The sequence below is a fragment of the Felis catus genome, chromosome B1, assembly GCF_018350175.1.
Source record: "Felis catus isolate Fca126 chromosome B1, F.catus_Fca126_mat1.0, whole genome shotgun sequence".
NCBI lineage: Eukaryota > Metazoa > Chordata > Mammalia > Carnivora > Felidae > Felis > Felis catus.
The window spans coordinates 132,536,838-132,549,017 of record NC_058371.1 but is presented as its reverse complement, the minus strand read 5'-3'; the positions used below and the strand labels follow the sequence as shown (position 1 = coordinate 132,549,017).

Here is a 12,180-nt window from a genome sequence, read left to right as displayed (position 1 = left end):
AAAGGCCTTGACCTAGGCTGTCACCTTCTTGGTCTGTTCAGTTCTTCCTCATCCCTCAAGATCAGCTCAAGAGGCAGATCCAGTGAGAAGCCTTTATCAACTATCCCACCTCCCTGAGCTGTGCTGAAGTCCAGGCCCACCTCTTTCACTGCAATCCTCACCTTGGATTGCCAGACTGGTTTATGCACCTGTCTCCCTCAGCACAGAGAGGGCGAAAGGGATGCTCTTAGGCACATCTCAGAGATGCCACATAGGTGCTCTTACGAAATGTTGACAGCTTTGCGCATTTTCACTCTCTGTCTTGTTTGCTAGTACTTCTTGCTCCCTAACACAGAACTTTTCCTAATATGGACTCATGGTACAGCTGACTCCTGGAGTGTATGAAGCTGTCTCTCAGAGATATCCCATGGAGAGGGTGCCTGGGTGGCTTAGTTGGTTAAGCATCTGACTCTTGATTTCAGCTCTGGTCATGATCTCAGGGTTGTAAGACGGAGCCCTGCATTGGGCTCTGTGTTGAGGGTGGAGCCTGCTTGAGTTTCTCTCCATCTCCCTCTGGCCCCACTCCCACTTGTGGGCACACATTTGTAGGTGCTCTCTGTCTCTGTCTTTTCTCTCTCTCTCTCTCTCTCAAAAATAAATAAATAAATAAATAAATAAATAAATAAATAAATAATAAAAAAGATATCCCATGGCTTATCCCAGGGCCTGGTACAAGGGAGGAACTGAGTTAATATTCGCTGATTCAATGTGTGAGAATAATCATCCCTTCAAAGCTAGATGGCATTGTTTCTCTAGATGTCTGACAGATGGTGCTAAATAGTCAAGGGGATGCATCACTTCCCTTTTAGTGAAGCGTGAAATTTCATATAGGTCCTGAGAATTTCAAAAGCAATTGATATTAAAAATATAGGAAAGTAAGAGAGCTACAATGTTTAATCAGTGGCTAAAATACTCACATTTATATACATAGAGAACTATTGCATATTTATACATCAAAATATTTAAATCATCTGTCATAAATCTTTTTAAACAATAAAACCCACAGGTAAAAAATTTGAGAATGATCTATATTAATCAGTCAATCCAAAGCAAATTCAAATTTCAAGTTAACTGAAAAAAATCAATAATTTTTTATTCAGCTTCGGGCATCCTTCACTTCTTTTCTTTAGCATCATATCAGCTTTGTTCCCTCAGCTGTCTCTGGATCCACAGAAAGCTTCTGTAGAGTTTATTGTACCCTGTCCATCCCTCTATGGGAGCTGGCTGGACAATGCTCTTCCCAGGGATACTTATTAGCTTCTCTTCTTGAGGACAGAGATCACACCTTGCTTATCTTCATAAGCACTCTGTCCCATAAATATGAATGGATTAAAAGTCTAAACCCTTAACTGTGGCCCAGTACAGTTTTCAGAGGTGGCAAGTCATGGAGCACTTGAAGAGGAATGTTCTTACCCTAATTGTGGGTTGCAGGAGGACAGGTGAGGGAGCCTAAAACTAAGGGGACTGGAAAACATTCCTTTCCCTCCAGATAAAATAGATACGCCGCATGATTGTATGTATTTACTGATCCACTGACTGCTCGAGGTGGACTCTAAAACACACTTATGTTTGAATCACTATTATCTGCTCCTCTTTTAAAATAATCTTAATTATCTATGCTGCTCAGGTGGAGAAGCGAACTATATGAGGAAGAGATTTTATTAAATAGCACTTAATCCCCCTTTTAGTGAAGGGATTACAGGGATAACCTGTAAGTTATCTTCCTACCTCCCTCTAGGACCATTCAGAATGAGCTGATATAATCAGAAAATCTTTATGGAAGGAGTATAGCTTGAGTTTAGAGGGTTCCATACAAGATTTGATAGGTAGATGGGAGGAAGATGTGTCTGTGCTAGCATCCTGCCAGGAAAGGGATGGAAAACTCAAAGTGGTAATTAAAGAACGTTTAATGAAGGCCCTATGTCCAAAGGTGGGGCAGGGTTATGGGAACCAACAAGGGGAGTGAGGCCCTCAGAACAGTTACCACCTCCAGGCCTGAAGGGACAAGGGGAGGGAGTGGTATGGCATGAACCCAGTATGGCTGTGGGAGGAGAGATTCCCCCCAGCAACTATGGCCAAGGTTAGAGGGTCCCCTGCCAAAGTGCATCCAGGTGGTGAGGGAATGGAGGAGGGGTGGAGGAAACAAACCCAATCTCTTTTTCCTCAGCCCCCCCCCATTTCCTGTTCCGCCCCCTATGGGCCAAATGCATGGGATGTCAAAGGTCAAGGGAGCCTATGTGGTACCATCTGTAGAGGTCAGCCACAGTATGCAGAGCAGAGAAGGGTGGAGAATTGATGTAGAACAGAGAATCGCCTGCCCGTTTTATTGTAGAGAGAATAACAGCATATGCACAGCCTCAGGACGAGACACTCAGCATGGCTTCAGTAGGAACCCATGCAGATCAGCCTCCCTGTGTTGAGGGGCTGATCTAGGTGGGGAGGGGGAGATGAAGTTGAATAGCCATGTCCCAGATGTCAAGTAAAGGCACTTGATCTTAACTTAATGCTCTTTAGTAAGCCAGTTTTGTTTCACATAAGCCAATGTTAATTTATTTCTTTTATAGGCTTGAGAGCTAGGGAGAGATCCTAGAAGAATGGTGAAGGGAAGGAAGGCAAGGGACAGAGCAAACTGTTTGTGGATACCTACCCATTCAGTGGGAGTGTACTGGTAAGTGTGTGGGTTCCCTCACAGGGTTTATGTGGCTCTTTCTGTGTTCCAGTGACCTATGGGATGATGAGTTCCAGTGTGTACTACTACACCCGGATAATGTCACAACTCTTCTTGGACACCCCAGTGTCCAAAACAGAGAAAACAAACTTTAAAACTCTTTCTTCAATGGAAGACTTCTGGAAGGTATTTACAAATGACTTTTCTATTTTTGTTTTGTTTTGTTTTTGTAAATGACTTTCTTTTTTTTTTTTTAATTTTTTTTCAACATTTTATTTTTATTTTTGGGACAGAGAGAGACAGAGCATGAACGGGGGAGGGGCAGAGAGAGAGGGAGACACAGAATCGGAAACAGGCTCCAGGCTCTGAGCCATCAGCATAGAGCCTGACGCGGGGCTCAAACTCCCGGACCGCGAGATCGTGACCTGGCTAAGTCGGACGCTTAACCGACTGCGCCACCCAGGCGCCCCTGTAAATGACTTTCAAAGTACCTCTTTATCACTGAAAATTATTCATTTGGCTTCATAAATTAATTCACCAGTATATATAGGACCCACTGTGTGCCTAACACCGAGTGAGATGTAGGTTATGGTGAGTTGTTGGAAGTTATGGTCCAGTTGAGAATCTTGTATGTTTCTTGCAGCATGTTGAGTGTTTCATACTTTACCTTCTTTAGTGCCATAGTAACCACACAAGGTAAGTGCTAATGTTGTGCCCCGGGTGGTAGATGAGGAGACTAAGACTCAGCATGCTTACACATGGCTAGGGAGTATGAAAAATGGACTTTTTTTCTAGCCTGACAGGAACTTCTTCACCCTAGTCTATAATTCATTCATCCATTCTTGATTCAATAAATATCTGTTGAGTATCTCCTAGATATACAGCCTAATAAGGGCAAAATTTGGTTATTTAGTCTTGCTTTTTTGTTTGTTTTTGTTTTGTCTTGGTCTCCTTGTTTATGATGGCATATACTGTAGAACAGCACCTGATATAAGGCAGGCACTTTCTTTCAGAGATCTCTAATGTGAAACTCAATCCAGCCTTCCCAAATTGCACAAGATCCAACATAGTAGCAGAGGATAAGCTATGAGTGATACCATAGGAAAAATGTTAAACTGATCTGGGAGGTATGGTGCTCAGAACCTAGGAAAATTGGAAGGGAAATTGGAAAGGAAACAATTGTTTCTTCCTGCAGAGATGCTTTCTAAAATTTTTATTAAATGCTGGAGTCAGAGCTGGTGGTTGTAAAGATAGACGAAACTGGACCATGTGGACCCATTAATATTGATGCCTAATTAGGCATCAGGAATTAGAGTGTATTACACATCTTGGCATCCAAATACTTGGCATCCAAAACCACTCTTGTATAATATGAATCTCTCCCCACCTCAACAGAGCAAAGCAATCCATCTCTGTTGATTGTCTGATAAGGGTAAGACACTGAGAAACAGCTTCTTTTTCCCTACAGGCACACTAATGAGAGACTTCTCACATATACACAATTCCATGGTAAAGCAGGGGCAGGGGCAGTTAGAGTTCACAATATGACAAAATAGTCCAGACACTTAAAAGATCCACCAGATGGCAGACTGGTAATCAAAACTGTAGTCTTTTCCTCTCCAAGCAAGTTTGGAACCATGGTTATGTGGGATGTTATTTTAATAAGGGAAAAGTAAAATGATCACAGTTGTGGATTTATGTAAACCACACCCCCCACCTTTAGTCCTAGGCACCAAGGGTAGCAACCATATAAAAAAATGGATATATATTTTTTTTAATGAGTATTATAGATGCAGGAACCTTGGCTCGAAGTTGGATCCTGCTCAAGGCCTCACAGCTAGTAAGCAGGGGAGCAAGATCCAACCCTAATCTTTCTGACAGAGAGACCCACTCTTGTCATGCTACCATGTTCACAGAGTTGCCAAACTGTTGGTCATGCAAACATTCCAGGAAAGTGCAAAGCAAGCCGCTAAGCTTGGAGCTTTTCAAAAAACTTTTCAAAAATGTTTCCTTCACGGGGTGAAGCCACCTGGGTGGCTCAGTCCGTTGAGCATCCAACTTTGGCTCAGGTCATGATCTCATGGTCCGTGAGTTCAAGCCCCTCACTGGGCTCTTTGCTGACAGCTCAGAGCCTGGAGCCTCCTTTGGATTCTGTGTCTCCCTCTCTCTCTGCGCCACCACCCCCCACCACCACATTCTCTGTCTCTGTCCCTCTCTCTCTCAAAAATAAATAAACGTTAAAAAAAAATTTTTTTAATGTTTCCTTCACTTTCAGTTCACAGAAGGTGCCTTATTGGATGGGCTTTACTGGAAGACACAACCCAGCAACAATACTGACGCCGACAACCGGAGCTTCATCTACTACGAGAACCTCCTATTAGGCGTACCACGTATACGGCAGCTCAAAGTCAGGAACGGGTCCTGTTCTATCCCCCAGGACTTGAGAGATGAGATTAAAGAGTGCTATGATGTCTACTCTGTCAGTAGTGAAGACAGGGCTCCATTCGGTCCAAGAAATGGAACGGCGTAAGTGTCTGTGCCCCGTCGCCATGCATCCTTGCCTCTCACTGACATTCATTCATTCATTCATTCATCATTTATTCTCTAACCCCAACCAAGGAGAAGATGCTTTAAGTGAGCCTTCAGTGCTTACAGTTGAGGCGATGGCCAAATTGACTTTTGGTTTCTCAGGTTTTCTCTACTTTTTACCCCCTTCAATTTCTGCACACAAATTTTTCAACAGGCTAAATTGTTGACACATGGCCCACAAGAAAGAGGCTATCTGGGCCTTTGGTGGTTTCTTTTAAGATGCCTCATTCCTATTTTTCTAGATCCATTGATATAATTCACTAGGTTATTACTGGAAATTATTCTGGTAGAGAAATTCTCATCTTACTAGAATTTACAAATATATCTTTGTTCATAGTACAGTTATTTAAAGTGTCTAATAAGCTTGGGAGGCAGTTTTTTGTCTGGTTTAAAGCCTGTCCTCTCAAAGATGTGTTTATGATGTTGAGTATGTATTGTGATTGTGGGTATTTGCAAGGATTTTTGGTATTCTTTTGTAACCATACTTAAAATATCTTGCGTATTAAGGGAGGATAGTCATTACTTTTAGAATTACGGTAGTTACTATAAAGATTTAAGAAGAGCTCTCAAGCGGTCCCAAGGTGGCCCTCTTAGGGTCACTGCCCCTGAGTGAGTCATTATGGTTAGAAGTATCTTCTAAACTTTTCTAACCTAATTCTGTCAGTTCCCCTAGATCCCTTTCTTGGGAACTGAGACACCCACACTCCAGATTTGTCAATTATACAGTGGGGGCAAACAGCTCTCCAATGATCAGATTCTTTGTTTATCATCCGATGCATATTTTATTTAGTCCCAGGGTCCGTAAGGAACAAACTAGGTAAACATCAGAAGATTTAGCATAAAGGGATTGAATCATCCCAAAGACATTTCTTCCAGGTTTGGTAATGATTTTGTCTACTGCTCCTTTTTCTAGTTCCTGCCCTTAAACTATGGTACCTTGTCTAATATTTTACTCAATTTCATATCATTAGTGAGAGAAATGGATACAGCCACTACCAGACGCTACTTAAGAAGGGATTTCATGCATTATCTCATCTGCTTTTCACAAAACAACTCTGAAAATAGGTGTCATCTCCGTTCTGTAGATGACAAAACTGAAGCTCACTTACCCAAAGTGTCACAGCACTTAAACCAGTTTGACTCCAAAACCCATGTTTCTTCTAAACCACATGGCTTCTTCTCTATTAATTACACTGTTAGGGTGGCTCCTTGCCACCATCAGCTCCTTATCAGCACTCCTGCTTCTTGAGGGTGGGGACTGTATTTTGTTCACTGCTGTATTCTCAAAGCCTTGAGCACTGCCTGCTGTCTCAAGCTACTCAGTAAATGTCTGCTGGAGGCATGGGTGAGTGGGTGATTTCCATCCACCATGGATGGACTGCCATGTGTCTAAACCACCCCTTGATTCTGCCCTATTCTCAAATTACTCCCATTCCTCCTTCCCTTGAACTCCAAACTTCTGGCAAGAATAGCCTTCACTCGCCACGTCCATTTCCTTACCATTGATTCACCCCTTAAAGCTTAAACCTGTGCTTTGGACATCTCTCTTGGAAGCCACCAGTGGATTTATTGAGTTTGCCAACCCACTGACCCATTCTTGATGTACATCCCATTTGGCATCTCTGCAGAACTTGGCGGTGTTGATTGCTCGTTCTTGTGACTTCTGAGAGTGATGCTTGAGTTCCCTTCATTCTGTAATCCTCCTCTTAACCCCTCCCACTTCTGTCTTATTCCTACGTTCATTCTATATTCAGATCTTTTCTTTCTGTACATTTTTCCCCTTGACACTCAGTTGACTTCCTCTCTCATCCCTATTTGATAATTTATCATTTCTTCATCAAATGTACCGAGCGTTTACTTGTGCCAGGCATTTTCCCAGTGAGGTCTCTTTTTTCTAGAAACGGCCTTGGTGCTGGCTAGGGCAACAAAACAGCAAGAAACAAAACAGAAACAAATCCCCTGTCTTCACAGAGCTTGTGTTCTAGTGATAGAAAACAAAAAATAACACTATATCCCACCAATGTCCCACCAGCTCCTATAATTCAGTCTGACCAAACTGAATTCCTCACTTTCTTATCGGGTCTGTTCTCCTTTGCATTATTCAAAGAGTCTCCAATCATTTTTCAGATGTCACTTCTCCCTTGCCCCAACTTCCAAATCAGAGGCCAAGTTCTTCTGACGGTCACTGCAGTGTCCTATCTCTGTCCTTCCTGTCTGTCTTCCTATCTTCCTATCACTGATCTGGCTCAGGCCTCATCATGTCTGGCCTATTGCAGGGACTGCTAACTGAGCTGTGTTAGGTCCCCCAGGCCCACACCCTGGTTCAGGGATTTGTTGGAAGGATTCACAGGATTTATCATCTAGTCATGTTTGTGGCTAAGGTTTAATGCAGTGAAAGGATAAAAGCAAAAGCAGAAGAAGGTACAGGCATGTGGGGCAAAGTCTGGAGGAAACAAAGTGCAAGCTTCCAAAAGTCCTCTCCTGGTAGAGTCACATAAGACATGCCGAATTCCTCCAGTAAAGAGTCCTAACAATATCTGTCAGAGAGGCTCATTACAGACTCACTGCCTGAGGTATTTATCGGCTCCTGGTCACATAGGCAGCCACTGTCTGGCATGTACCCAAATCCCAGACTCCCAGGAGGAAAGAAGGTGTTGAGCATAAGCCACTGTGTTTGTACAGACAGGCTAGGCACAGTTAGCCACTCTTATGTATCAAAGTTTTATGTCAATATAGGGAGCTGTTTATTAGTCAAGGTTCAGAACAGCCAAGGCCCAACCTTGCAAGCAGGCCTTCCTAATAAAGGGCCATCTCAGACCTGCTATGGCAACTTTTCTGCACATGAGGTGTCTATTCCTCACCACTCCAGTCTTTCCTGCAGCCACCAGAGGAAGTCCGTTCAGTGCCTCTCAGAAACCTTCCCTCAGTGACTCCTTCGTGCTTGCTCTTCACAATCTGATCACAGTCTACCTTTCAACGTTTCTTTCTTCATCATATGGAAGCTGAACTCAACTACCAGCTGGATGCCTCGTACTTCTCCGGCCTCACCTGGCTCAGGCTTGAAAATGCCCTTCTCATCCACTTAAGCCTGCCTGAATCCTACTTATCTTTCACAGCCCAGGTCTGCTGCAGCTTCTTCCCAAAGCTTTCTCTATGCACCTTTGCTGTCGCCGGACCCCAGACAAGGATCTGCCAGAGCAATTTCTCTATACTTCTCTGTTGGATTTATCATCCATCTACCTTGTATTTTAATTGTTTAATTACAACTTTTATCTTCCTACTTACTATAAATGTGACAGGGAAAGGAACTTGGTCCATCTTTATATCCCTGTTAATGCGAAAGCAGCCTCTGGTTCCTAAGAGAGCCTCTCTCAATACTTGTGGATTAAACACCCAAATGCCCTGTGGAGTCTTGTGTAGTTCAGTTGCCAACAGTGGTACTTGATGAACTTGTACCTCTTGGCTGCAGTTTTCTCTGGGAGCCTAGAGTCATCTAGCCCCTGAGTATAGTTACCCAGGGAAGGCAGCTACATAAACTAAGGGCGAATAGCACAGGTTCTGGAGACAGTCCTGGTGTACGCTCCTGACAATACCTTCAAAAGCATCGAGATTGAATTGACCTCACTAAGCTTCAGGACCTTCATACCTAAAAGGGGGTAATAAGTGTATAAGAATTAAATAAGGGGGTGCCTGGGTGGCTAAGTTGGTTAAGCCTCTGGTTCTAGGTTTTGGCTAGATTTAGTGTAAAGGGATTGAATCATCAGGTCATGATCTCACAGTTCGTGAGCTCAAGCCCTACATCTGGCTCTGTGCTGTCAGTGTAGGGCCTACTTGGAATTCTCTCTCTCTCCCTGTTCTGCTCACATACTATCTCTCTCTCAAAATAAATAAATAAACTTAAAAAGAAAATTAGGGGCACCTGGGTGGCTCAGTCAGTTAAGTGTCCAATTCTTGGTTTCGGCTCAAAGTCATGATCTCTTGGTTTGTGAGTTCAAGCCTCACATTGGGCTCTGTACTGACAGTGAAGAGCCTGCTTGGGATCCTCTCTCTCTGTGTCTCTCTTCTCTCTATCTCTCTGCTCCTCCCCTGCTTGTGCTGTCTCTAAAAAAGAGAAAGAAAGAAAGAGAAAGAAAGAAAGAAAGAAAGAAAGAAAGAAAGAAAGAAAGAAAGAAAGAAAGACATTTATGAAGCACTACTCCAAGCACATTACCCAGCTTGATAAGACTTACAGTTATTTATTACATACTCAATCTCACCAGGAACCAACTATCTTTATAAAAAAATTTTTTTTAACGTTTATTTATTTTTGGGACAGAGAGAGACAGAGCATGAACGGGGGAGGGGCAGAGAGAGAGGGAGACACAGAATCGGAAGCAGGCTCCAGGCTCTGAGCCATCAGCCCAGAGCCCGACACGGGGCTTGAACTCACGGACCGTGAAATCGTGACCTGAGCTGAAGTTGGATGCTTAACCGACTGAGCCACCAAGGCGCCCCCCAACTATCTTTACAAATGCCACAAGTGTTCCACTGATTTTATCTGTTTGTTTTGTTTTCATTTCATGTTTTAATTAGTTGGATATACACAAGTGAAGAAGACTTGAATGGAAGTAGCCACTGGGGAATGATTGCAACCTATAGTGGAGCTGGCTATTACCTGGATTTGTCAAGAACAAGAGAGGAGACAGCCGCTCAGGTCGCTAGCCTCAAGAACAATGTCTGGCTGGACCGAGGAACCAGGGCAACTTTTATTGACTTTTCAGTATACAACGCCAACATTAACCTGTTCTGTGTGATCAGGTGTGTACCAAGGGCGCTGGTCCCTCCCACCTCAGTGTCTTTGTATGTACATCCTAGTCTTGAGATAGACCAGGAGACCATTGCCTGCGGCTGGCTAAAGTACTGCCAAAGATCAGAGCTGACAGCAAGGGAAGGGTGAAAACCAAAGGCTCAGTGGGATAAATATATTTGGGGAAAGGGAACTAGAATCCTAGAATATTATGAGTTGGAAAGAACCTTAAGACTGGTCCAGGTTTATCCCAAAGCTGGAACCTTCTCAGAAAAAAAGCACTATGTTTTGCTAACATCTCTTTTTACTCATTATAATGATCAATGCTATATGATCTGTTACCATGGCCTCTGGCCATCAAACAGTGACTTGTTTCCCTGAGCTTCCCACTCCCAAATGATGCCCATGCTATCAGAACACAAGCACAGTAGTCAGAGGGTATGCCTAGGTTCAGTAGGATACCCAGGTACCTGCTAACACTGAGATTCACCAAAGGCACATAAAATTCCTTCTACAGATCCTGTGACATTGCCATCATGATCACATTGGTTAGCAGTGAGGAAACTAACAAAGACCTACTGGCTTGTCTGGGGCCTATTGTTCATACATCCACTTATTCAGCAAACATTTATTGGACACTTAATATGTGTCAGGTACTGTTCTCAGCACTTGGGCCACATCAGTGAACAAAATAAAGATAGCTGCTCTAGCAGAGCTTGTGTTAAACCAGGAGGAGATACAAAATAGACAAGAAACAATAAACAAAAGAAACAAATAGTAGGTTAGAAGGTAATATGTGCTATAAAAAAAGAAAAAAGCAGAACAGGGCAAGAGTTCACCCACTTTAATCCTCCTGGTGAATGTATCAGCAACACCCAGACATCACTGGCATGACTTACTTTCACATATATCTACCTACCAAATAAGAAGCATAAATTCTCATCCTTATTTTGTGATCATTTTTGAGGCTAAACTCAAATCTGCTTTACAAGGCCAGTTGGATTTTCCCAGACTACTTATTTAACAACTTTCACAGGAAATGATGTCACATTAAGTCAAATAACAGCCATTACTAGAAATGATTGAATAATGATTGCAATTATTATTGAACTTTTCCTAATGATTTCAGGGCAAATAGAAAGAGGATAAAAACAGTCAACTCAGGCAGTCAACTCTGATTGACATTTAAGGAGATATCTATTTATAGAAGGTCTTGAGTATGTCTTTCACTTCCTTTCCATACTTTAAGTGTGAATATTGTCAAGGCAATTACTTCTTTTCTGTATGTTGCTGCCTACGTTTCTGGAGAAGTTAACAGATGCAGGGCCAGAACAGGACAAAAAGAGATTACTTCACACACACAAGCTACTTTCTGCCTTCCACATTTACACTGAGGCTATCACGAGGCTCGCTGTTTCTGTATTGCTCTCCCAGGTTTTTGTTTATTGTCCTGGTCTCCAACACATCAAATGAGAAAAAAAAACAAAAACAGTGATTGACAGTGAAGAGGAAGGAAAAATTTTCATAGTTCTTTGACCAGTTCTAATTTACCATTGTCTCTGCCTGGACCTGATTATTGCTCATGCTTGAGTCTTAGATACTCAGGCTCTGGGTGTGGCTACCCATCCTGTAACGGAAGAGAAGGTTACACCTGGTAGTTAACTAAAGGTCTTTTCAGAATCTTAACATTAAGGAGGTAGATATTCTATTTCTACTTTGATAGGGGAACTGCACCATTAAGTGAATCATTTAACTCTCTCAGTGTGACACCTATAAAATGGGAAGTTGGCAAGAAACATCCTCACTTCGAATATGCTAAAGCACTAAGATTCGGTGCCATCAGTATGAATGTAAAAAAAAATCCGCGTTACTGTTTTAGACTATCAGACATTACTGAGCACCTATTAACTATAAGGCTCTGGGAAGGGAAGCAAGAATAGTCCCCAGAACAACTTACTCAATGCCAGTTAGGTGTTACCAAGTGAATGAATGAGAAGCTCAGTCTGTGTATATATATATGTGTGTGTGTGTGTGTGTGTGTGTGTGTGTGTGTGTGTGTGTGTGTGTATGTGTGTGTGTGTGTGTGTGTGTGTGTGTG

At 42.7% G+C, this 12,180-nt stretch overlaps 1 protein-coding gene across 1 annotated transcript in view; it reads left to right on the top strand.

Moving 5' to 3' along the window:
* PKD2 (polycystin 2, transient receptor potential cation channel) overlaps positions 1-12,180 on the top strand; it is a 50,608-nt gene that overhangs the window by 16,046 nt on the left and 22,382 nt on the right. Inside the window, exons 3-5 of the mRNA XM_011281830.4 lie at positions 2,760-2,893; positions 4,983-5,233; positions 9,869-10,093. Coding sequence (XP_011280132.2) covers positions 2,760-2,893; positions 4,983-5,233; positions 9,869-10,093 — 610 coding nt within the window. The remainder of the gene's footprint in view (positions 1-2,759; positions 2,894-4,982; positions 5,234-9,868; positions 10,094-12,180) is intronic.